This window comes from Ovis canadensis, chromosome 12 (genome assembly GCF_042477335.2).
Source record: "Ovis canadensis isolate MfBH-ARS-UI-01 breed Bighorn chromosome 12, ARS-UI_OviCan_v2, whole genome shotgun sequence".
Taxonomy (NCBI): domain Eukaryota; kingdom Metazoa; phylum Chordata; class Mammalia; order Artiodactyla; family Bovidae; genus Ovis; species Ovis canadensis.
In genome coordinates this window covers 62,374,875-62,399,144 of record NC_091256.1, presented here as the reverse complement: position 1 = coordinate 62,399,144, position 24,270 = coordinate 62,374,875, and the positions used below count along the sequence as shown (strand labels likewise).

The 24,270-nt window shown below is 53.8% G+C and overlaps 1 protein-coding gene across 3 annotated transcripts in view; it reads left to right on the top strand.

Annotated features, from left to right (window-relative positions):
- The window catches only part of PLEKHM2 (pleckstrin homology and RUN domain containing M2), a 39,417-nt gene extending 15,648 nt beyond the window's left edge, over positions 1-23,769 (top strand). Inside the window, exons 2-20 of one of the 3 annotated variants that reach the window (XM_069545937.1) lie at positions 8,548-8,654; positions 9,049-9,158; positions 9,733-9,832; positions 10,388-10,475; positions 11,276-11,462; positions 12,701-12,760; positions 15,765-15,993; positions 17,059-17,898; positions 18,166-18,235; positions 18,381-18,471; positions 18,773-18,837; positions 19,159-19,247; positions 19,863-19,995; positions 20,212-20,402; positions 20,721-20,786; positions 21,300-21,459; positions 21,782-21,961; positions 22,050-22,166; positions 22,810-23,769. In XM_069545937.1, coding sequence (XP_069402038.1) covers positions 8,548-8,654; positions 9,049-9,158; positions 9,733-9,832; positions 10,388-10,475; positions 11,276-11,462; positions 12,701-12,760; positions 15,765-15,993; positions 17,059-17,898; positions 18,166-18,235; positions 18,381-18,471; positions 18,773-18,837; positions 19,159-19,247; positions 19,863-19,995; positions 20,212-20,402; positions 20,721-20,786; positions 21,300-21,459; positions 21,782-21,961; positions 22,050-22,166; positions 22,810-22,944 — 3,018 coding nt within the window. In that variant the 3' untranslated portion in view covers positions 22,945-23,769. The remainder of the gene's footprint in view (positions 1-8,547; positions 8,655-9,048; positions 9,159-9,732; positions 9,833-10,387; positions 10,476-11,275; positions 11,463-12,700; positions 12,761-15,764; positions 15,994-17,058; positions 17,899-18,165; positions 18,236-18,380; positions 18,472-18,772; positions 18,838-19,158; positions 19,248-19,862; positions 19,996-20,211; positions 20,403-20,720; positions 20,787-21,299; positions 21,460-21,781; positions 21,962-22,049; positions 22,167-22,809) is intronic. The other 2 variants (XM_069545938.1, XM_069545939.1) reach the window with 2 other exon arrangements.
- Positions 23,770-24,270: the final 501 nt, after the last annotated feature.

Below are 24,270 nucleotides of genomic sequence, written 5' to 3'. Positions count from 1 at the left end.
ATTTGCATATGATTTACATTATACAACAGCAAGGACTTCTGTATAAGAATAGCATTTGATGGAAATTACCCAGAGGTCCAGTGGTTAAGACTCCAAACTCTCACCGCTGAGGGCCCAGGTTCAACCCCTGGTCGGGGAACTAAGATCCCACAAGCCACATGACACAGCCAAAAAAAGAACAGCATCTGGTATATACATGGTGGGTGCTCAATAAGTCTTTGTTGAAACACTTGAATCTTCAAGGCTCAAACCTCCCCTTCTGGCCACTGCTAAACTGAGCATTGGGCAAGAGACACCTCCTGAGCCAGTCTGTGACAGATGTGCATTCCTGGTCACCTCTGCTTGAGGCTCTAGACCAGAGGTCGGGAGACTTTTTCTGTAAAGGGCCAAGCAGTAAATGTTTCAGGCTCTGTGGGACACACAGCCTCTGTCGCATCCACTTAGTTGGGCCCTCATAGCGCCAAAGCAGCTGTAGATAATGCAAAACACGTGGGTGTGGCCATTTTAATAAAACTTTATTTGCAAAAGTAGGCACACCCACTGGCCATAGCTTGTTGACCCCTGCTCTAGACTCCTACTGATTGTGAAATTTTGGGCCTTTTCCCCAAATTTTCATGGGCATGAAAGAAGTACTCGACAGTCTGATGGGCGGGATGAATTTTTTCCCAGAAGTGGGGAAGGCTCCTCCAGGAGAAGCTCTGGCTTGTTTAACCAGACCATCCACTTCCTCACTACTGGGAAGATGCCCATGTGGAGCAAAAGGATGGCGAGAGTATGTGGGCTTTCTTCTTAAAGGAGCCACAGCAGCCTTTTCCTCCTCCATCCATCTTTCAAAAAGCAGAGCTGCAGAAGATACGGCAACTCGTGCACCATGGGCTTTTTGCTGTTTGACTTAGAGAAAGGAGGGGACTGCATTTCGCTTTCTCGGGTTCTCCTACAACATACTAGAACAGCATATAATGTTTTATACGCACCATTCACTTGGGGATCTTGAAGCTAGGCTGGATGAAAAGACTTGGATTTAAAATCTGCCTCTGCCACTGACTAGCTCTGTGACCTACTTTATAGGGTTGCTGTGATGGTAAAGTTAAGTAGTGTTTGTAGAGTATGTCATCAAAGCTGCTAACATTTATTAATTGCTTTCAAGGCATTGTGCACTTTGATAAATACAATTAAGGTATTATCTGAACGCTCACACAACCTATGTTTTTGTAGATCAGGAAACTGAGTTTAGGGACTTCCCTGGTAATCCAGTGGTTAAGACCCTCTGCTCCCAATGCTGGGGGCATGGGTTCCATCCCTGGTCAGGAAATTAAGATCCCATATGCCACACGACATAGCTGAGAGAAAAGGAAACAGTTTAGAGAGGTTAAGTCCCTTGCCCAAGGTCACACAATGAATGTGCAGCAGAGCCCACATTTAAATCCAGGTTGTCCGCCACCTTCATAGTGCACATAACAAGCCTTCCATAAATGATGGCTCTAGGGACTTCCCTGGTGGTCCGATGGTTGAGAATCCACCTTGCAACGTGGGGGACGTGGGTTTGATCCCTGTTTGGGAAACTAAGATCCCACATGCCACAGAACAGCTAAGCCCGTGCACTGCAACTATTGATCCCACATGCCGCAGCTAGAGAGTCTGTGTGCCACAACAGAAGGTTCCACAGAGATGCAAGGAAGAGCCCATGTGCCACGACTGAGACCCGAGGCAGCAAATACATAATTTTTTTTTTTTTAATGATGGCGCTAGTTACAGCCAGTGGTAACTGCTTCAGCAGGTTTTGTGTCTAACTAAGGAGTAATTTTGAATACGATTCGGCAGTCGTGCATCCAGGCAGCGTTGTGTTCGTTAGCCCCATTTCACTGATTCTCTTGCTCAGGGGCCCTCAAATGAGGCTTCAATATTTGCTCTCCTCCCACTTTCAGAGCCTGTGACCTTCCTGGTGCCATGAGTAGCTCCTGGCAGCTGCCGCTCTGTGGCCAGGGCAGGGGTCATGGGGGAGGAGACCTTGGTTGTTCACCTTGATGTGGCGCTTTCTGAACAGCTTCCAAGGGATGAGCTCAAGCTGTTGGCGAGTTCCTAAAATTCTTTCGTCACTGACTCAAAGACATCCCCATCCTCCTCCTTGTTCCCTCTCAAGAACTGTACTGGGTTGTCGCATTGATTGAAGATCTCCTTGTCCCCTGAGATGATGGAAATGTTTTGTCAGCCTGCTGTGAAAGAGTGGTTAAAGGATAGGCTTTGGAACCACCTGCTAGTGAGCTAGGAATACTGGTTCTTGAGAGCAGAGAGAGCATTACTGAGTCTTCTTTGACCCTGAACTTATGTTTGGCTAAGTGTCATTGGTGTAACTAAGAATATGGAATATTCCTTCCCTTTATTTATTTGGAGTGTGATTAACTTACTACATTTGTTTCAGGTGTGCAACATAGTGATTCCGTATTTTTATTCGCTATAAAATGATCGCCACACTGTCACCATACAGAACTGTTAGCATATTGACTCTATCCCCTGCCCATGAGTTATTTTGTAACTGAAAGTTTGTAACTCTTGATCCCTGTCACCTATTTTGCCCATCCATTGCCCCCACCCCCACCCCAGGAATCACCAGTTTGTTCTCTGCAGCCATGAGTCTCTGTTTCCTTATGTTTGTTTGTTTTGTTCTGTGGCTGAGTAACATTCCATTGCATATATACCACTTCTTTATCCATTCATCTGTCGATGGACAGTGAGGTTGCTTCTGTAACTTGGCCACTGTAAGTAATGCTGCATGAACTATCACCGTGGTTTCATTATTCTTAATAATCTTGGCTAATGCTTACTGAGCATTTTTTGCTTACCAAGGTCCATGCTAAGCCTTTTCATGCTTTATATGATTTGATCCCCTAAACCAATAGACCTTTCTGCAATAAAGGAGGGTTCCACATCTGCACTGTCCAATACAGTGCTCACTAGCCATGTGTGGTTACTGAGCATTTGAAATGGGACTAGTGCAACTAAAGAACTGCATTTTTACTTTTGTTTGATTTTAAATTTAATTAAACTCAAGTAGTCGCAGGTAGTTAGCAGCTACTGTATTGGACAGCTTAGCTCTAAACAATGTTTTTAACCTCTTTTACAGATGAGAAAAAGTGAGGGTTAGAGGGTTAAGTAATTTGCCAAAGATACTTAACTTTATAGTAGCAGAGCCAGTCTTTGGACCAGTGTTTCCTCTCCAGAGCCCTGGCTCATCACCACCATGCTGTACACTCTTTCTATTATACCTTTTGCAAAAGTTGTTTCCTGGTTGCAGACTTTCCCCTAACTCTTCCTACCATGTATATGTATGCAACACCCCCTTGAAATGTACAAGACCTATCCAAAGAAAGTTGGAAAACTTACCAAAGGATATAAAAAAAGACCTGTGTAAATGGAAAAAAAAAAAAATTCCAAGGACTTCCCTGGTGGTCCAGTGGCTAAGACCGCATACTTCCAGTGCAGGGGACCTGGTTTGATCCCTGGTCAGGGAACTAGACCTCCCATGTCATAACCAAAAGAGTTCCTATGATACAACTAAAGATCCTGTGTGCCACAACTAAGACCTGGCACAGCCAAATCAATTCATTAAAAGAATTTCTTTTAATCAAAGTAAATTTTTTTTAAAATCTCATGTTCCTGGTGGGAAGACTTGGTATTGCAAAAATACCATTTTTTCCCCAGATAATCTCTGGACTGAGTATAATTTGCTTCCAAATCCAGAAAGTAATTATAGGGAAATGTTATTCTAAAAAAATATGCCAGTAGAGTCAAAACACTTTTGAAAAAGGATGGTTGCGGATGGAGTGGCCTCATTCTGTCCATAGCAAGATGTCTAGAAAAATGTTTTATTAAATCATAAATCGGTAAGGGACTACCAATAAATGTGGAAAATGGGTTATCCATCCAATTAATAAAGCTGAATCCTTACCTCATGCCATACATAAAAATCTAAACATTAAAAAAGAAACTACTAAAACTATAGAAGAATAAAGGTACTTTTTATAATATTAGACCAGGGAAAATGGGAAATTATAAAGGAGAAAATGGACCGATTTTACTATACAAAAAATAAGAATTTCTGAATAGGTAAAAAAGCACCATAAGCAAGGTTTAAAGGTCAGTTGAAAAATAAAGGAAAAAAGAAAGGTCAACTCACACTGGGCAAAAAATGAACAAATACAAAAACACCCCACATAGCAACACACAGGATTAAAACCTTAACTAGCAGAGAGTATCAACAGAGCAATAAGAAAAAAGCAGCCAGGAGAAGGTTGGGCAGAGGTGTGAACAGGCAATTCACAGAAAAAGCAATACAAACAGCGAATAAGGATGTTCCGCTGCATTGGTGATCAGAGAAATACAATTTAAAACAATTAGATGCTGTTTTTCACCCACTGGACAAGCGGAAATTACTAATTATCCCCAGTTTGGGCCTGATGATGGGAATGTAAATAAGTCCAACATTTTAAAAGAGCACATAGCAAGATCCAGCCAAATTGTAGTTATGCATGTTCTTCAGCTCTGTGGTTCCACTCTGTATACTGTTCTGTTCTACCATACAGAAATAGCCACCCAGGCATCCCCAGATGTGCACTGCAGTATTCTGTGTAATATCAAAGAAGTGAAGACAATAACTGTATCTAACAATGGTTAAAGCATGGTGCAGCATATTTTAGAATACACTTGTGGCCGTTAAAAAGGATGGAGTGGATCTCTCTGTGATGATATGGAAGTATACATTTGATATATTAAGAGAAAGCAAGTTTCAGAGCAATGAGTACAGCATGATCCCATTTCACTCTTTTAAGTCTTTGTATGCAGGAAGAGAGTTGCAAGGGCACGCATACAGGCTGTTGACAGTGGGGGCAGGGAAAGGAGGTCTTCATATATGTGTGTGTGTGTGTATATATGTATGTGTATATATATATATATATATATACATATATATATATATATATATACACACACACATATGCGTATATACGGGGCTTTCCTTGTGGTTCAGCTGGTAAAGAATCCGCCTGCAATGCAGGAGACCTGGGTTTGATTCCTGGATTGGGAAGATCCCCTGGAGAAGGGAAAGGCTGCCCACTCCAGTATTCTGGCCTGGGGAATTCCATGGACTATACAGTCCATGGGGTTGCAAAGAGTAGGACACAACTGAGTGATTTTCACAACAATAATGCATACACACACACACACACACACATCCATGTGGCTTATACTTTTACAATGAGCAAATAATGCTTTTAGAATATATCTTGTTTTAAGGTATCTTGACCTGAAAAAGGAGTCTGAGTTCCAGCCATGGCTCCCTCACTTAGCTGAAAATCAAAGTGAAGGACTTACCCTTCTTTGACTTTAGTCACTTTCTCTGTTTAAAGATAAATGAGTAAAATTTTAAACTTTTCCATATTTTTCAGGTGTTACGATGGGTGTGGCTCCCATCAAACAAATGAATAAGCCTGTGTTTCCTTCCTTAATACAGGAGTTGCACTAGCTCTCTAAAGATCCTTCCAGTTCCTACATCTAAGAATCTCTGATCTCAGATTTTCTTGGATTTTGAAATTTTAAAAAAAAAAGGGAGGTGGGGGACTTCCCTGGTGGTCCAGTGGTTAGGACTCCACACTTCCAATGCAGGGACCCCGAGGTTTGATCCCTGGTCAGGGCACTAAGTTCCCACATGCCATGTGGCATGGCCAAAAAATTAAAAAAAAAAAAAAAAAAAAACTGGACCTGGTGTCATGGTTCTCGGTGGGAACCCATGCAAGCGTACCTTCAGCCACTGCAGTTTCTGGAGGCTCCGCTGTTTCTTTTAGTTCTAGGAACCTCTGCTCCTGGGGCTTGCCTCTTGGGAGGAGGGGCAGACCCTGCAGGATGGAGGCCTGTCCGGGGCCAGCAGGGCCGCTGGGTTTACTCTGGGCCACGGAGAAGAGAAGCTATTTTTGTTGTGGGGGCTGAATGGTTGGCCTCTGGCCAGGAGCGCGTGCTTGCTGGTGTGGTCGATGCGCCTTGCCTACTGAGGCCGTTTCTGCCACTGCTTCCAGAAAGCACTTGAGAGCACGTTCGTCCAATGCCAGGAGCTTAAACCTGAGATGAGTGTACAGAGATGAGTATTCTTTTTTGTGTGTCCTTCCCCACTCTGGCCTTTAGAAGGGCAGCGGTAGACCAGAGGGAAGTGGGAAAGACTTTCCTCCCAGATCTTTGCTCCTTGACAGAGGCCCCCCTCCTCATAGCGGCTGTAGAGAACTCAGTTCTGATCTGGGCTTTCTTGTCCTTATTGGAGCTGAGCAAGCGGCCCTTGCCTCCATCAGTCTGCTGAGGTTACTCCGTGGTGCAGCTCATCTCCCCTACTGGCCAAATCTATTTTTAATATGAGGTTTGTTGTTCAGTCACTAAGTCATGTCCAGCTCCATGGTCAGCAGCAAGCCAGGCTGTGTCATCACTGTCTCCTCAAGTTTGCTCAAACTCACATCCACTGAGTCAGTGATGCCATCCAGCCATCTCCTCCTCTGTCATCCCCTTCTCCTCCTCCCTTCAATCTTTCCCAGCATCAGGGTCTTTTCCAATGAGCCAGCTCTTTGTATCAGGTGGCCAAAGGGTTGAAGCTTCAGCTTCAGCATCAGTCCTTCCAATGAATATTCAGGGTTGATTTCCTTTAGGACTGACTAGTTTGATCTCCTTGCTGTCCAAGGGACTCTCAAGAGTCTTTTCCAGCACCACAGTTCAAAAGCATCAATTCTTTGACACTCAGCCTCCTTTATGGTCCAACTCTCACATCCGTACATGACTACTAGAAAAAACATAGCTTTGATTATACAGACCTTTGATGACAAAGTGATGTCTCTGCTTTTTAATACTCTGTCTAGGTTTGTCATAGCTTTTCTTCTAACAAGCAAGCATCTTTTAATGTCATGGCTACATCATCACCTGCAGTTTTGGAGCCCAAGAAAATAAAGTCTGTCACTGTTTCCATTTTTTCCCCCATCTATTTGCCATGAAGTGATGGGACCAGATGCCAAGATCTTAGTTTTCTGAATGTTGTCTTAAGCCAGCTTTTTCAATCTCCTCTTTCATCTTCATCAAGAGGCTCTTTAGTTCCTCTTTGGTTTCTGCCATTGGAGTGGTATCACCTGCATATCTGAGGTTATTGATATTTCTCCCAGCAGTATTGTTTCTAGCTTATGATTCATCCAGCCTGGCATTTCACATGATGTACTCTGCATGTATAATATTAGGTTATTTCTTTTTTTTTTAGATTTATTTATTTAGCTTTGGTTGCACTGGGTCTTTGTTGCTGTGCACAGACTTCCTCTAGTTGCCGTAAGCAGGGGCTACTCTTCATTGTGGTATGTGAGCTTCTCACTGAGGTGGCTTCTCTTGTTGTGGAGCATGGGCTTTAGTTGCCCGTGGCATGTGGGATCTTCCCGGATGAAGAATTGAACCCATATCCCCTGCACTGGCAGGTGAATTCTTAACCACTAGACGAGGAAAGCCCCCAAATCTTTTTTCAGTCCAGCCTGGGAATGGTGTAATTCTTGGTGTAGGGCTCAATCTGGGCCTGGCGGGTACCTGGATCCATATCCAGCCACTTTCCTCAGGTAAACCCAGTGTCCCATGTCAGCCTCTGACAAGAAGGCCATTGAAGCAGGTTCCCACATCCCTCAGCCCTTGGTTTGTGCAGAGGGACAGCTTCAGGCAGGCCACCATGTGGCCAGCTCCAGGGCAGAGCAAGGGGATTTACTGGGCACTGTGTGTTCATTTGTATACATAATATTGTAGGTACCATGGTGGCTCAGATGATAAAGTGTCTGCCTGCAATGCGGGAGACCTGGGTTCAATCCCTGGGTCAGGAAGATCCCCTGGAGAAGGAAATGGCAACCCACTCCAGTACTCTTGCCTGGAAAATTCCACGGATGGAGGAGCCTGGTGGGCTACAGTCCATGGGCTCACAAAGAGTCAGACACGACAGAGCGACTTCACTTCACTTCAGAGCTCCTAGAGTTATACAGTTTGGTGGCACAGGCTGGAAGCGTGGTACCACCTGAGACCCACATGTAGACCATGACTTCCTCGCCAGCATCAAGCTGTCATTGTGACAAGCACACAGGAGTGCCTCTTGGGGACCGGGCTCTAAGTTAGCACTCCTCCTATGCCCACTGACACCTGTGGTACAGGAAAAGCAGCTGGTGCAGGCAGTTCAAGGTTGATTCTGTTGGTCATCGTGGATACATCCTTTGACTGATGTTCTTAGCTACTTTCTTTTTTCTTTTTCATTTCATTTCTTTCTTATTTGCCTGCATTGGGTCTTCGTTGTGGCATGTGGGATCTTCTCTGCGGTGAATGGGTACATGGGATCTTAGTTTCCCAGCCAGGGATTGAACCCACATCCCCTGCATTGGAACGCAGGGGATTCTTAACCACTGAACCACCAGGGAAGTCCCTTTAGTTACCTTCTTGATTATAGAACTTCTGTGGCCCTCCTCTTCGTCCATTTCTAATCTGGGGGGATTTTGTTTTTCCTTTCAGTTGCAGAGCTACTTTGCCGCCTGTGAAGATGAGACCCCTGCCATCCGCAACCACGACAAAGTCCTGCAGCGTCTGTGTGAGCACTTGGACCACGCTCTGCTCTACGGGTAAGAGGACAGCAGTTTCTGGAGAGGACCATGCGGCTGGACAGGGCAGGACCAAGGCCATGGTAGCCTCCAGAGGAAAGTCCCTAGCCTTGACTGCCCTTTATTTCTTCTTTCCTGGCAGAAAGACATTGGTCTCACTCAAGGCGGCTGCAGGCTGTCTGAGCTTGTCCCAGTAGTCCGTCTCTGAGCAGGCATGAATGATGGGGGAAGGGATTAGCCACAGATGAAATGATGGCGTGAAGGCCTGGTGGTGGAGGAGGAGGAGGAGACCTGTGGGTGCCCTGGGAATCCCAGCTTTCAGCCGTGGACTTCCTGCTGACTCAGAGGCTGGTGGGCCCGCTGACCACAGGGTGGCCCCATCCAGGTCACAGCAGCTCCTGTCCTACTTTCTCAGGCTGCAGGACCTCTCATCTGGCTACTGGGTGCTCGTGGTTCATTTCACCAGGAGAGAGGCCGTCAAGCACATCGAGGTGCTACAGCACGTGGCCACCAACCTGGGGCGCAGTGAGTAGAGCCAGGCTGACTCGAGGAAGATTTGCCCTCCCTGCAGGTAGCTTGGGACTCAGGTCAACCTGGGAGGCCAAGTGCTTCGTGGTGTCCAGTGGTGGAGGGCTGTTGAGATGCCAGCGCTCTCCACAAGGCCTCACTTCTCCCCAGCACATGACATCTGGCTGCAGCCTCATGGCTGTGGGGAAGGAGAGTAAGATGCTAAAGAGAGCTGGGCTCCTCCTGAATCCCAGCCCGAGCATGAGTGAGGGGTCTTGCCTCTCCCCCTGAGCTATGATCAGTGTCAGCTACAGGGTCAGCGCAGCATCGTTACATTTCTCAACCCAGCTCGGGTTTGCAGTCTGCCCTGGGATTTGCAGTCTGCCCTGTCAATCCAAGTTTCCTGGCCAGTTACAGGCTCGAGTCTGATGAGAAAGGTCAAGATTTCAGGGCGTGGCACTTCTGCAAGTGAGAAGGCTGTTGGGGTGCTTGCTCTCCCCGGCCACTCCTCCTCCCTTTGCTCCTTGCCAGGCCAAGGAAAGCTGCCACCTGCTGGGCCTTCCTCCCACTTACTCCTGCCCTTCATTTGCAGGCCGGGCCTGGCTGTACCTGGCCCTCAACGAAAACTCCCTGGAGAGCTACCTGCGGCTGTTCCAGGAGAACCTGGGTCTCCTGCACAAGTACTATGTCAAGTGAGTGTCCGGACGCGGGGTCTCATGCACGGAGCTCCTGCGTGCCCCTGAGCCTTGTCCCAACATCGTACCCATGCACATACCACACTCTGCCCGCCCCTCAGGGGCCTAGCCTGGCTGGGCAGCCTGAAGACACACCAGTGATGGCCTGAAAGCCAGTGGAGCTTGCCTATGATGGCTCTGGCCAGGAGACCAGGTTCCAGCTGGGCTCCACGAGTCGTTTGGTGCCTGATCAGCCTTTGCCTGACCCTCCAGCCAGGCCTCAGACCTGACCAGAACACTCAGCCTTTGCTGGCGTTGCTGCAGGAAGTGTTCAGAGCAGCTGCTGAGAGCTGCCACAGGCCCCATATCTGAAGACATGGGCAGTAAAGTGCCTGTGGCTCCAGAGCCAGGCAAGAGTGCTGGAAGGGGGTGGGCAAAGGCCGCATCAAGCTTGGGGATGGAGGGAGGAGGTCACACATCAAACTTCAACACAACTGGCTTGTTGGGGAGGCAGGGCTATGCTGGAAACCAGGCCCAGAGCCACCATGAATGACCCTGTCTCATGCCCTGCAGGAATGCCCTGGTCTGTAGCCATGACCACCTGACCCTCTTCCTGACCTTGGTATCCGGGCTGGAGTTCATTCGGTTTGACCTGGACCTGGTGAGACATCCCAGCTCTCACTGCTCATAGGGGCAGAGGGTTGGGCAGGGTGGGTGAGGTCCCGCCCAGGGAGCCTGATGGGCGAGGCTGAGTCTGAGCCTCGTCCTGTGTTTTCAGGTGAGGGAACGGTTCAGGGGCTGCCCAGGGGGACTAAGGTGACTCTTGGCCAGAATCCCTGGTTTGGGTGGCTCCTTCCTGTCTCTGCCCCAACTTGGAGAAAAACCACGTCGCCTAGAGTATGTCAGCACTTAATACTCCTTCATGTTCAGAACATGAATCTTTTGAGAGTCGAGGCAGATTCATCCTTGGGCCTCCTGGGATCCTGGAAGCCTCTCAGCTTCCTGCTTCCCAGCCTCCCTCCTGGTCATGGTCAGTCACGGACACGGTTACACACTAGAGCCATCGCAATGCAGCCCAGGAGCTTCAGAGGCACCTCTGCAGCCTCATCAAGATGCAAGAAACTGCCCCCTGCTAATTGGGTCACCAGCCTAGATCCAGACTCCAATAGCACAGACCTAGAAAGTAGTAGACACTGGGGAAAATGAGTACAAGAAGCTACGGAGGGTCAGGAGGCCCAGCAGGCACTGTCGTCCCCGGGCCCCGGCCCACAGCCTTATGGGCCACAACCATTCACAATCCTCCTCTCAGCAGTTTATTTCTGGACTTAGTACCTTAAACACGTTGATTTCCAAAGAAAAACCAGCCTGGGAGAGTGTGAAGGCAGGTCCGAGGAAGGCCGCGTACTCAGGCCCACCGTGGCCTGCTGGCACCCCAACCTGCCTCTTCCTCTCTTTCCCCAGGATGCCCCCTATTTAGACCTGGCACCCTACATGCCTGACTACTACAAGCCCCAGTACCTGCTGGACTTTGAAGACCGCCTCCCCAGCTCGGTCCACGGCTCAGACAGCCTCTCCCTCAACTCCTTCAACTCCGTCACCTCCACCACCCTGGAGTGGGATGACAGCGCCATCGCCCCATCTAGTGAGGGTGAGTGCCAGGGTGGGAAGGGGCCAGCCCCTGTTGTGAATGGATTCTAAGCTGCGTAAGCCTGACCAGGGGACATCTTTTTCGGTTGGTCCAGTGGTGGAAATTCAGCGTTAAACCAGGCCAGTCACTTCCTGGCTCTTCTCTTTCTCAAAGTCCCAGTGGTGGCTCAGAAACTGATTCTGGGGATCAAAAGCCACAATGAGATCTTATGAATGTGAGACCCCTTTTCAGAAGGCTGCAGACATGCACCAGGGCAGTTCTCTGCGGTCAGGAGGATCAGGAAGGCAACCTGGAAACTTCTGACATTGCAGGGGTCCTACCCTTGATTCTAGGTAGAAAAGGCTAAGCAACCCCTGGAAGGAGGAAGGAGAACCCAGTGGGTCTCAAAGTTTAGAGGCAGACTCGCCCCCATTTCCCCTGATCCATCGATTTCTGAGTCCCTTCTGTCCTTGACAGTGTGTCAGAGGCAATCACACACATGGCAGCAAAGACCGAAAAAAGAACATCCTCACGTCTGTAGTCATTTGTTGTCTTAGGTTGGAACAGCCTGGTTTCTTTCAAACCTTTGGCCTCTGTGTTGATTTGTAAAACTGGCTGTTTCCCCACGTGGGAAACCAGAGCCGTTTATGTACTGCACCCCACCCCATCTCCAGCGAAGGGGCTCCAAGCACCAATTCAGCCCCAGGGGCACCCAGAATTGCATCAGCATTGAGACCTTGACCTTTGTTTCTGCCTGTGGTGTGGTCCTCTCTCCCAGGGAGGGCAGTTACTTTCAGTCTGGTGTTAGCTAGATTTGTATTGCTCTCATAGGAGCAGGAGATAGCAGCTCAGTCTCCTTGGATTGGGCTCAGGGAAGTTGGCGGGACAGGCCTCAAGGGCCAGACTGCCCAGCGACAGAGGTGTCCCTTGAGCCCACCTCTTCTTAGCTGATGGGTTTGGCGGGAAGGAGAGCAAGGGGTAGGAAAGGAGGTTAGGTGCACGGGAGCCGTGTTCTTCCGGGCGTGGAACTGATTGCCCTCAGGTCATCCTAGGGGTCAGAGGTCACTGGGCCAGTGCCCGAGCTGAGAAGCAGGTGGGCTCCTTGTAAATTCCCCTGAGGTGGTCAGAGAAAATATGGAAAGTTGAATTTTTCCTCTCTTGTGTTCTTCCCATGCCTCCCACCCTGTTGCCCCCCACCCTCCCTGTCCTGCCAAACTACCTGTGTTTCTAATCTTCAGTTTTGTCCCTCGTTTTTGTAGATTATGATTTTGGAGATGTGTTTCCAGCAGTGCCGTCTGTACCCAGCACAGACTGGGAAGGTGGGACAGAGTCTGCTGTTACCCTCTTTTCCTGTTTTGCAACCTTTCCATACCAAGCTTGCTGCATGATTCAGAATCAGCTTGTTATTTATAATGTCAATGATCGTAATAAAGCCAAGTCTGGTGTTCTGACAGATGGAATTCTGCAGTAGAACTTGACCTTGAGGCCTAAGCCAACCCCTTCTCCCAGTGCAAAATTCTTCCCTTTATGCCGTGACCTTGAGTCGCTGAGTGCGTTTTGGGGACACATGGATCACCCGTCCCAATTCCAGTGCCAGTCATGCACCAGACGTGTACAGGGGACTACCAGCTGTGGAGCCCTCATGGGGAGATTGTTCAGGAAAACTCTGCCTTTGAACATGGGGGTTGCGAGCTCCTTTAGGTCAGATGCGCTTCTGTGTTACAGACATCAGGAGGCAGTGCAGACGGCTTGATCCATTTCTTAACGGCTTTCTCGAGGATGTTTTGGAGGAGATTGAGGTCTGAATGAGGGAAATTGCCCTAGCACGGCTGAAACATCCTCTTTGAAATTTTAAGGTCAACTAAAGTGAAATTTGTCAGGCACTTCCCTGTTGGCCCACTGGTTGAGGCTTTGAGCTGCCAATGCAGGGGGTGTGGGCTTGATCCCTGGTCAGGGAACTAAGATCCCAAATTTCATGGCCTTAAAGATTAAAAAAAAAAAAAAAGAAATCTGTTCACCCTGTCCACTAGGTGGCAGCAATGCTTGGGCCTTTTTCTACTGGTGACGCCACTTCTGGGCTTGAGAACAGCCCTGAAGCTATTCTTGGGATTCCCATGACTATTCCAAGCAGAGGACAGATTTCTGAGAAGGTTAATCCTTCCTCCTTAAAGCTGAGGCCAAAACCAGACCCCCTGTTAATAAACAGCCCTGCCCTGAGGGCCACTTCTGCCCAGGGTGGGTTCAGGGTCGGCCTCTGGAGGAGGTGGTGCCGGCTGGTCACCCTGAGCCGAGAGACGGTGGTTCTGCTCAGAGCTGGCCCCTGTGTTGTTCCAGCCGTCATCTGAGTCATGGATGATGGAGGCTCTTTTCCCAAGTAATGTGAGTGTGCAGTAGCTTTGGTTTGAGGGGAATGAGATATGGCTTTGAGAAAAATAAATTTATGTCATCTGGCCAAGAGAATAGTATTGAGGAGCCCCCATTTTAAGCTGAGATGAGCTTGAAATCCAGAATTCCATCATAACATCATTTACCCTTTCTGCCTCTCTTCTTGCAGCTCACATGCTGGGCATTGATCCCCACCCCCCAGGTCTAACAACTAACCCCCTCCTGACCCAGCTACTTTCCTATTGCAGTCACTTGACAAGCAGGGCCTGACCCTCCTCTGCAGCCCTCCAGAGCTCCCTGTGGCCTGAGAACTAACAGCCCAGTTGCACTGCTTGCTCGGGCTGGGCTGGGCTCCGGGGTGGGGTAAGGTTGTCCCAGCAGTGACCACCCACTTTCCTGGTTCCTGGAGTGCTGACAATGCCCTGAGCCAGTTTGGTGGCTCCCCTGAGGCGGCTCTGTCTTCTCACACCTGGAGAAGAGCAGGATTTGGAGGCAGCTCTGGGCCCTGGGGTGGGGACGGGGAGGCCTCTCCAAGAGCCCTGACTTATGTACAGAACTGGTGGGTATCCCAGCCCAGACCCCACCACACCCAGTGATCTGCTTGCTCCCCTCCTGGAACCCCTTCCCTGGGCAGCTGCGCCTCTCGGGGCCGAACAGGAACACGTGGACTTAGAAGAGCCTCCTCTCAGACTGAAGGGCAGGCTTTTCTGCATCTGAGAAACAAGCTCTGGGGGTCCCTGGAGATTTGAAGAAAGGCTCCTATTTCACTCGTGTTTCTCTAGCAGAGCTGGCAGCTGCTCTTTGCCCCCTCCTTTGGCCTTATATTAAAAGACAGTGTACTTTTGATGCCATGCTGCGTCAGCAGACAGCTACCCCGTGGCTTCCCAGATCCACAAAGCAGGCTGGGCCCTTCCAGATGAGGCTGAGGGTGGGAAGCCTGTGCACCACATCTCCTCTGGCAGATAAGGGCCAGCAAGATGTGCGCAGGCTGGCAAATGGGGCATGAACATCCTGTGTCCTTTGCCATCAACCATCACTGTCACCCGAGCTATCCTGCCAGCCTGAGCGGCCTTCCATCTGCCACTGGATAAACACCCCTTATGCTTCCATGCTGACACTCCCTCCTCTCAGTGTCCCGTTCCAGGGACCTGGGATGGACAGCTGGGGATGGGAGGGCTGTTAAACCAGCTCCTCTCCAGAGGGCCTGTCTCCCTGGGGGAGAGTGCCCAGGGAGGGCCAGTAGGCAGGCTGAGGTTTGAATGAAATGAAGTTCTTGGCACCTGCCTCGCAGGGGAGGAGGGCCCACGAGGAATCCATCTCTGCGGGGGCAGCGACTCTGCACCTTTCTTCCCCTCTGCCCTCTTCACTGTGCTCTGGGTCCTTCTTCCTGCCCTTCCCCCCACTCCTCAGCCTTAGACTCCCTGTCCTGGCCTCTCAGTGTTTGCAGCCCTCATTTTCTCTGATCCTGGTTCTCTTCCCTCCTCCTTTGTCCTTCTGTATCTGCCACCATGGGGGTCCCTTCAGAGGACTTTGGGTGTCTCAGTCCTGTCAAGGGCGTGCTGCGCTAATGGAGGCGCAGGTTAGCCTGCGAGGTGTGCGGCCCATCTTCTGAGCCATCAAGGTCACCACCCCCACAGGGCTTAAACCTGGAGTCTGCTTAACCTTGAGGCTCTTGACTCAAACTCGGCCAAATTGTTGAGAGCTCTGGGCGGGGTGGGGAGACCCAGAAGGGGTGGTGATGGCATTCCTCCAAGTTGCTCTTTAAGCACAAATCCCATGTCCCGCTGGTGGGAGGCTTCCACTCCTGAAACGGGGCCGCCCCGGTCAGAATGCTCTGGGAAGAACTCGCCTGCCTCCCTCCCGAGATAAGGCGTGCTTGGGGGCCTGGGGCCCCCAGCTGGTGTCTGAAGGGCTGTCCCGTGTTTCCTGTTCTCCCAGACGGAGACCTCACAGACGCTGTCAGCGGCCCCCGCTCCACCACCTCAGACCCGACCAGCAGCAAGGCTTCCACCGAGAGCCCCGCCCAGCGCCACAACCCCTTCAATGAGGACCAGCCCGAGACTGTCTCCTCCTCCGACACCACCCCCGTGCACACGAGCTCTCAGGAGAAGGGGGAGTCCCACACCCCGGACCTACCGGACACCTGCACAGAGCTCGAGGTCATCAGGTCAGCGGGGAGGGGGCCCGAGAAGCTGGGTGAGGATCCTGGTGTCCCTCCTGGCCACTCCTAGCATCGCTTTTTAGTCCACCCAGACTAGGACGCACCCCCTTTCACTCCGAGGACATTTGGCCCTCTTCCTAGAGACCAGGCACCCCTCCCCTGTTCAGTGGTTCTTTGATCAAGAGGAAAAAGAGAAGATGGGTGGCCCAGGCGACAACATGGACGGCTTCCTGGGCCAGGCCCAGGCTGCCGGGGCATTTGTCTGGTCCATCCAGAAAGTACCTTCAGCCTGGACTTCTTTCCAAGGGAGTTCTTGGACATTAATGCACAAGTTCTGAAATTTGTACCACTTCTAGTTGAGCATGGCTCACTGAAAGAAAAGCATCTTCATCACATTGATGGGGACATAGAAGGAAGGAGGAGGTGGATGACAAGGTTGGAAATTCTTGGCCAAGAGCCTCCTCGGCTCCCTGACCTCCTCCAGCTCCTGCTCTTGAGTCTCTCCACCAGTGATTGGAGCCAGGAGTCCCACTCCCAAAGGCTGGTTCAAATCCAGAGCAGCTAGAGAGGTTCAGACCTAGAGTTGCTTAGCCAGGTCCACTCCAGCCAACTCGGAACCACGGAGCCAGGAATTTGAGCTCAAAAGACTTTGAGTCTTTTGAATTATCCATTACAATACCTAATGTAAAGTGAGGTCAGCTCAGGGTCCACTGCCCACCTCCTCTGGGGAGGCTGAGTAGAGGGGTCACTGGTCTGACCAGCCATGGCCTGTTTCCATTCCTGAAAGACAGCTAGCCCAGTGTGCCACCAGCTAGAACTCACAGGACCCACTTAGGGGTTCCCCTGTGCCTTCCTCATGCTGGCCCTGCCTCTGACAGCAGCAGGAGGTACTCGGCGCCTGAGCCGCTGTTGGCCCCTGGCCCAGGGTCCCATGCCTATAGCTGCCCGGGACACCTGAAGCTCTGACTTTCTGAGCTCCTTGCCCAGGTTCACCTGTTCTGACCCAGCCCACCTCGTTGCCCTCAGTATCGGTTGCTCAGCTTTAAACCTCTCCCAATCACTACCATCCAGGGTCACCAAGAAGAAGAAAACAGGCAAGAAGAAGAAGCCCAGATCAGATGAGGAAGCAAGTCCACTCCACCCAGCCTCCACCCAGCACATGTGTGCCCATCAGGGCAATGGCGACACTGTGGTCAGCAGCCCAGGCCCTGGGCGGGGCTCCCTAGACACGACCCTGGCCTCCCCGCCGCAGGAGGGAGAGGGGCCTGGCAGCACAGTGGAGGGCAGTGAGCGCTCAGAGCCCGGCCAGGTGGGCCTGCTTATCCCCGAGATGAAGGACACCTCCATGGAACGCGTGGGGCAGCCCCTGAGTAAGGTCATCGACCAGCTCAATGGGCAGCTGGACCCGGCCACCTGGCACTCCCATGTCGAGCCCCCAGACCAGTCCTTTCGGACCGGCTCTCCCGGGGATGCCCCGGAGAGGCCGCCATTTTGCGACTTTAGTGAGGGGCTTCCAGCCCCAATGGACTTCTACCGCTTTACCGTCGAGAGTCCAAGTACTGTTACATCAGGTGGCGGCCACCATGACCCTGCAGGGCCTGGCCAACCGCTGCATGTTCCTGGTGGCCCTGCGGCTGCTGACCAAGAAGAGGCGCGGGGAGGAGGAGGACCAGGACAGACACCTCAGCCCTTAGAGGACACCCCGGGGGAGACACAGAAGCCAGAGGCCCAGGAACTGGACACCCGGCTGCCCCAGGTCGGTGAGGGGCTGGAGCCAGAGCCTGGGACCCAAGAGGCTCTTTGCAGACTCAAGGGAGACCAGCCCAGCCCCTGTCTGAGCAGCGCCGAGGACTCCGGGGTGGAGGAGGGCCAGGGGAGCCCTTCTGAGATGACCCACTCGGCAGAGTTCAGGTGAGCCAGTCTGTCTGTGCCACACGTGTGAGCTACGCCTCTCCTTAGTCAAGGCACGCTGGGCGTCTGCCCTCCAAATAGGCAAGCACAGCCCCTGGAAGACCTAGCCTGGGCTGGGAGGTAGGAAGGGGTATGGCCCTCTGGTGTCGCCTCACCTCCGTGCGGGCATCGTCTCCATACTCGCTTCGTCTCCGTGCGCCTGTGTGGCCTCTGCCAGCCCCTGCTCTAGCTGACCCTTCATCCTCCCGACACTTGTCCCCCTCACAGAGTAGACAACAATCACCTGCTCCTGCTGATGATCCATGTGTTTCGAGAAAACGAAGAGCAGCTCTTCAGAGTAAGTCCCGGGATCCCAAGAATGAGCAAGAGCTGCACAGGGAAGGCATGGCCAGATGGGCCGCGCGCCCGCTCAGAATGGGGTGCAGGCTGTCCAGAGCGCGGTGTGCGCCTCGGGGTCTGACCTCTCTACTCCGGCCCCTCAGATGATCCGGATGAGCACCGGGCACATGGAGGGCAACCTGCAGCTGCTGTATGTGCTGCTCACAGACTGCTATGTCTACCTGCTCCGAAAAGGTGCCTGCCACCTCCCACCAAAACCCTCTCGCCTCCCACCCCTCTACCCCCTGGCCCTCTGCCCCCGAGTATCTCTCTGCTGCATGTGGTGATGAACATGCACAGCTGGGAAGGGCCTGTCAGTATCCCAGGACATGAGCCTGGGGGCCCCTCCATGAGTACCCCATGTCATTCTCCTACCCCATCATTTCAGATAGCAGGGCGAGGGCAGGTCCTCACTGAGAAAAGGTCTTAGGAAATGGGGCAGGGGAAGGGCAGAGAGGCCCCCAGGGATAACAAGCACTGGGGTCTCCTCTCTCAGGGGCCACAGAGAAGCCATACTTGGTGGAAGAGGCTGTTTCTTACAATGAGCTCGACTATGTGTCGGTGAGTTCGGGCTCTGTGGCTGGTGTGTGCTGTCTGTACGGCTCCACAGGCCACCAAGCCTCAGAGCTGCAGAGCGAGGCCGACCCCTGGCCTCAGTCCCAGGGTGGGTGCCAGTTCTCATCTACCCCCGGGATGCCAAGGATAAGAACCAAGCCCAAGGGTCCCTCTTCCTCCTCTATACATCCGACCATCCCTTCCCACTTCATGGTGACCCCAGTCTGTGCTTCTTCCCCCCCCAGCCCGCCCTCTATCTGGCCATGGCTGCCCCTGTGGCAGGCACGGCCAAGCTCCACGTGCATGTGAGGGTGTGGTTTCCGGCAGGTGGGCCTCGACCAACAGACGGTGAAGCTGGTGTGCACCAACCGCAGGAAGCAGTTTCTGCTGGACACAGCGGACGTGGCCCTGGCCGAGTGCGTGACACGCCCCTTCCGCCGGCCAGGAGACAGAGCATGCACTTCCGGCCTGGCCACACCCCTGGGGGGGAGGGTGGGAAGTGGGCTTTGAAGAAGTAGAAAGCAGAGACGAGTTTCCTTTGGACCCTGCGGTCCGGGCAGAGAAGCAGGGGGTTGACAGACACAGTGACCGACTGGGGAACCTCAGACCCTCAGTGGTCCCCAGAGAGGAAAAGAGGGCTGGCAGAATCGCCCCCACAGGACAGAAAGCACAGCCCCTGCTTCGGGGCCATGGGGCCACTCTTGGCCCACGTGCTTCCGTGCGAAAACTGTCTATCCTGAGGGCGGGTCTTCATCTGAGTCCTGCTGCGTCACTTCATCCGGGCTTCCCTTGTGGTCAAGACCCAAGGTTCCTTGGCCATCGTGAAGGGTTAGGTTTCCCAGACCACCATTTGATGACCATGGACGGCTGCCACCTCATTGCCCCACCCGCCACCTTAGCTCTGGTTCCAGATGGGTCCCTCCCCTCAAACCCTGTGACCCCTTCAGGTCAGACGTCCTCAGGACTAAGCCCTGTCCCTGTGAGGGGTGGGGGCCCCAGGCCTCTGACAGCAGACCCCACTCCCCACACAGGTTCTTCTTGGCTTCTTTGAAGTCAGCCATGATCAAGGGCTGTCGGGAACCCCCCTACCCCAGCATCCTGACTGATGCCACCATGGAGAAGCTGGCTCTGGCCAAATTTGTGGCCCAGGAATCTAAGTGTGAAGTAAGAACCTGGGGAGGAGAGGCTGTTGTCCCCGAGGTGCGAGCCCTCGTGTCAGGGTCACGAGGTGCAGACAGCGGGCGTCCATGTTTCTCCATCATCTGCCTGCAGCAGGCTCTCTCCTCCTCCCCAGCTGGGGTGTGTCCTCACCCTGACAACGGCCATTCTTGCTTCTGACCCCAACCTCACCGCTCTGTCCCCTGCCCCCTCCCTCCCCAGGCGACCGCTGTTACTGTGCGTTTCTATGGGCTTGTGCACTGGGAGGATCCCCAGGACGAGTTCCTGGGCCCCATCCCCTGCCACTGCTCACCCCCCGAGGGCAGCATCACCAAAGAAGGCATGCTGCATTACAAGGCGGGCACCTCCTACCTGGGCAAGGAGCACTGGAAGACCTGCTTCGTGGTGCTCAGGTGAGAGCTCTGGCCCGGAGGCTGGGGTGGGGGACAGCACCCTCCTTCCCACGGGGAACCTAGAACTTCTCTGTGTTGTCAGCCGCATAGGGCCCAAGGAAGCCCAGGACATCTCCGGTGCAGACTAGGGCTGCTGGCCCCAGGTTTGGGGGTACGCATTCCTTGTGGGACCTCTGTAGTTTTTCCACCCTCCCAACCTCCCCAGCCTCCTTGGCCTCTGTGTTTCAAGCCCCAGCTTGCAAGGATCCCCAGGATGTAGGCTCTGCAGGCCCCCAGATCTCAGCCCAGACTCACCCCTGCCCCGTTGTGCCCCTGCAGCAACGGGATCCTCTACCAATATCCTGACCGCACCGACGTGACGCCCCTGCTCTCAGTGAACATGGGGTGAGTGTCCTGGGCAATGGGGTTGCTGGGCAGGTATTGGGGCCTGTGTTGCTGCCAGGTCAAGGTGTGCTCAGCCCCAACCCCACTCAGTGCCCTGGGGTCCGCTGAGCTCTGGGGGAAGCAAAAGGAGCTCCCTGCCTGGAAAGGATCCAGTCTGATGGGGAGTCAGTCCTTCCCCTGGGAAGCGCCTGACCTAAGGGGGAGTTGAACACACATACACCTGGAGGGAGCGCCAGGCCCACAGAGGTGGGCAAAGCACACTGATCCTGAGAGGGCGGGGCTGAGAGCCTACTCTCCACCCCTCACCTGGCCCTGTTCAGTATGCAGAAGGACTTTGGTAATCCTGGAGATTAAAGGTGTTACACAGAAAAGAGGTCGGGGCGGGGCTGCCCAGCTGTGGGGTCTGGACCACCCTCTGGTGTCCTCCAGACCCGAGACTCTGGGGCAGCCCCAGGAGCTCCCCTGTGCCACCCCTGCCTCCTCGACCCGTCTCACCCTCCTCCTCTGGCCCAGGGGGGAGCAGTGCGGTGGCTGTCGGAGATCCAACACCACGGACCGGCCCCACGCCTTCCAGGTCGTCCTCGCCGACCGGCCCTGCCTGGAGCTGAGCGCTGACAGCGAGGCTGAGATGGCCGACTGGATGCAGCACCTGTGCCAGGCCGTGTCCAAGGGGGTGAGCACCTGCTCCCCTCCCCCAGCCTGGGCCCCCAGGGCCCCTCCCTACACCCAGACGCAGCACAGAGCAGCCCCCGAGGACCAATCAGGACCTCCAAGAACCAGCCCAAGAGTCCACCCTGGAGCTTAGGGCCACCCGTGGCCTGACGCTCCCACCATCACTGGGGCCAGCCCCTGTACTCCTGAGGTGGGCGGAGTCTGCTTGACCTCTGGAGGGCTGGGCAGAGGGGCTGGCTGGCCCCTGAAGCAGGGTGTCCTGGTGCACACCAGCCCTGGAGAGCTCCAGCTTGCCCCTCCCTTCCCCCACCCATGCCCCCCAGGTCATCCCCCAGGGGTTAGCTCCCAGCCCTTGCATCCCTTGCTGCCTGGTAATCACCGATGACCGCCTCTTCACGTGCCACGAGGATTGCCAGACCAGCTTCTTCCGCTCCCTGGGTACTGCCAAGCTGGCCGACATCATTTCTGTGTCCACTGAACCGGGCAAGGAGTACTGCCTCTTGGTGAGCCGGGTGAGGGGGGCAGGTGATGGAGGCAGGCCCTGCCACAGGAGTGCTGAGTCTGCTCACCTGGGGCCCCTGCTCTGCCCAGGAGTTCTCCCAGGACAGCGCACAGCCCCTCCCACCCTGGGTTGTCTACCTGAGCTGCACACCTGAACTGGATCGATTCCTATCTGCACTGAACTCAGGGTGGAAAACCATCTACCAGGTACCCAGCTGCCAGAGTCCCGCAGAAGGGAGTCCTTCCCTGGGGAAAGGCGCCCTGCACGGCACAGACCAGGGCACGCGTCAGGGGCCCAGGGAAGCGCTGAACTAGGAGCTCCAGGACAGATATCGGTAGGACCAAAGGGACAGGATGCTAACTCCCTGGGAAGCTGAGGCTAAAGCTGAGCGTCGAGCCCAGGAAACACCATTCTTGACCTTCTCAGTCCCCATCAAAAAGCAGGATTTAAGGGCTTATAGTGGGGCTAGAGCTGCGCTAAGATGGTGGGGGCATAGAGCTCAGAGCCAGGCTGAGGGGGCCTCATCGAACTCTGGGACAGATCCTGGTATGAGCACGTGCTATGCTGCCCCTCAGAAGCTTTGGGCCCACCTTGGGCAGAGCGCATTTCCACAGGCAGACTCCCAGGTACAGAGCCTGCCTCCTGGTGCCACCCCCAGCCCCCACCCCCAAGAACCGGTGCACCCCTGGAAGGAGGAAGCTCAGGGAGCATCGCCTGGTGGGCTGGAGCCCTCGTTTCTCAGCAGCATGGACATAGTTCCAGGGCAAGGCTACACCTGGTGTGGAGGGACCCCTCGGCTCCCTGAGAGCTCTTGGCGCAGCCCTCAGATTCCTGCCATGCCCCACACAGGTGGACCTCCCCCACAAGGCCTTCCAGGAAGCCTCCAGGAAGAAGTTCGAGGATGCCCTGAGCCTCATCCACAGTGCCTGGCAGCGGAGCGACAGCCTGTGCCGGGGCAGAGCCTCCCGGGACCCCTGGTGCTGAGGCTGAGCTGGCTGGTGTCCCAGGCAGGGCAGGAGAGTGGGGCACTTGGGCAGCACACAGTCATCGCCGTGTTAGTGAGCTGCATGGGGCCAGGCCCCCACCCGTATTCCCGGGCAGCCGAACCACCAAGTGGGGCTTGAGACCCAGTCTCCCTCCCAGGGACCCAGAGTGGGTGCACCACACCCTGGGCTTCCTGCCTGGCAAGGAGCAACTGGGAAGTGCTGGGGCAGAGGGTCCGAGCCCTATGGGCTCTGCAGACGCATGGCCTCCTCCCCGGGGCCGCTGCCTCAATCCACGAGGGGCAGTGGAAGGACTGGGAGGGCAGGAGCCTCTTCCTCCCCTGGGTCAGGGGCCCGGGCAGAGGCTTAGGCCGCCCTGAGGGCTCTGAGTGCCCGGCCATCCCTGTTCATGTTTGAACATTGACCCGGCTGGGAGGGAAGCCGGAACACCGAGGTCTATGCATGTCTCCGCCTCACTAACTCCATTCCCAAGCACACTGCTGCCTGCCTTCCAGACTCCGGGGGTGATGGGGGTGCAGGGGGCCAGGCTGGCCCTCCCTGGCTTCCAGGAGGCTCTGCATGTCCATGGCCCCCTCCCTGACTCCTTCCAACCTGGCAGTGCCTATGGGATCCGAGAATCAGGCTGTGTCCTTCTGCCGGGAGCACGGCGGGATGGGGAGGAGGGCTTGGAGAGGAGCCAAGCCCACCAGTCTGTGACAGCTGCTTGGCTGGAGCCAGGTCCTTCCCAAGAGGGGCCCTCTGGGGAAGAGGGTCAGGTGGCCTGGGTTTTGTTTTTTAAAATAAAATAGACATGTTATATTGCCAAGACTTGTCACTGGCCCTTTTATACCAGGGTGGAGGTGAGGAATCTCCGACTCCTCCTCTTGGGCCCCTCGGCCCTCTTAAGCTCCCTCTTAAGCTTCTGGGCCTCACCTTTGCCCTCCCTCCTGTTTCCTACAGAGGCTGGGTGGGAGGGGCAGCCACCAGCGCCAGTCCCAGGACTTGTCTGCACTCCCAGGGCAGGGCACTCCTTCTCCCCTCCTCCCCAGCTGTGGGGCCTGAGCACCCGCCACTTGGGATAAACCCAGGAGAATCCAAGCGGTCCCCAAGACCTCTTGTTGGCTACCACCCTGGGGCTGGCCTGCGGGTGCCCAGCCTGCCCGGTCTGGGAGGAGCTCCTCAGCCCTTAAGCCCCTCAGCACTGTGGCCTCCAGGGCTTCAGGAGGAAAAGGGTGGACACGTGGAAGAGGCAGGTGTGGAGGCCATGAAGGTGGAGTTCTGGGCAGGGTGGCCCTGCCCCTGGTATTGATTGGAACTTAGTGATGCG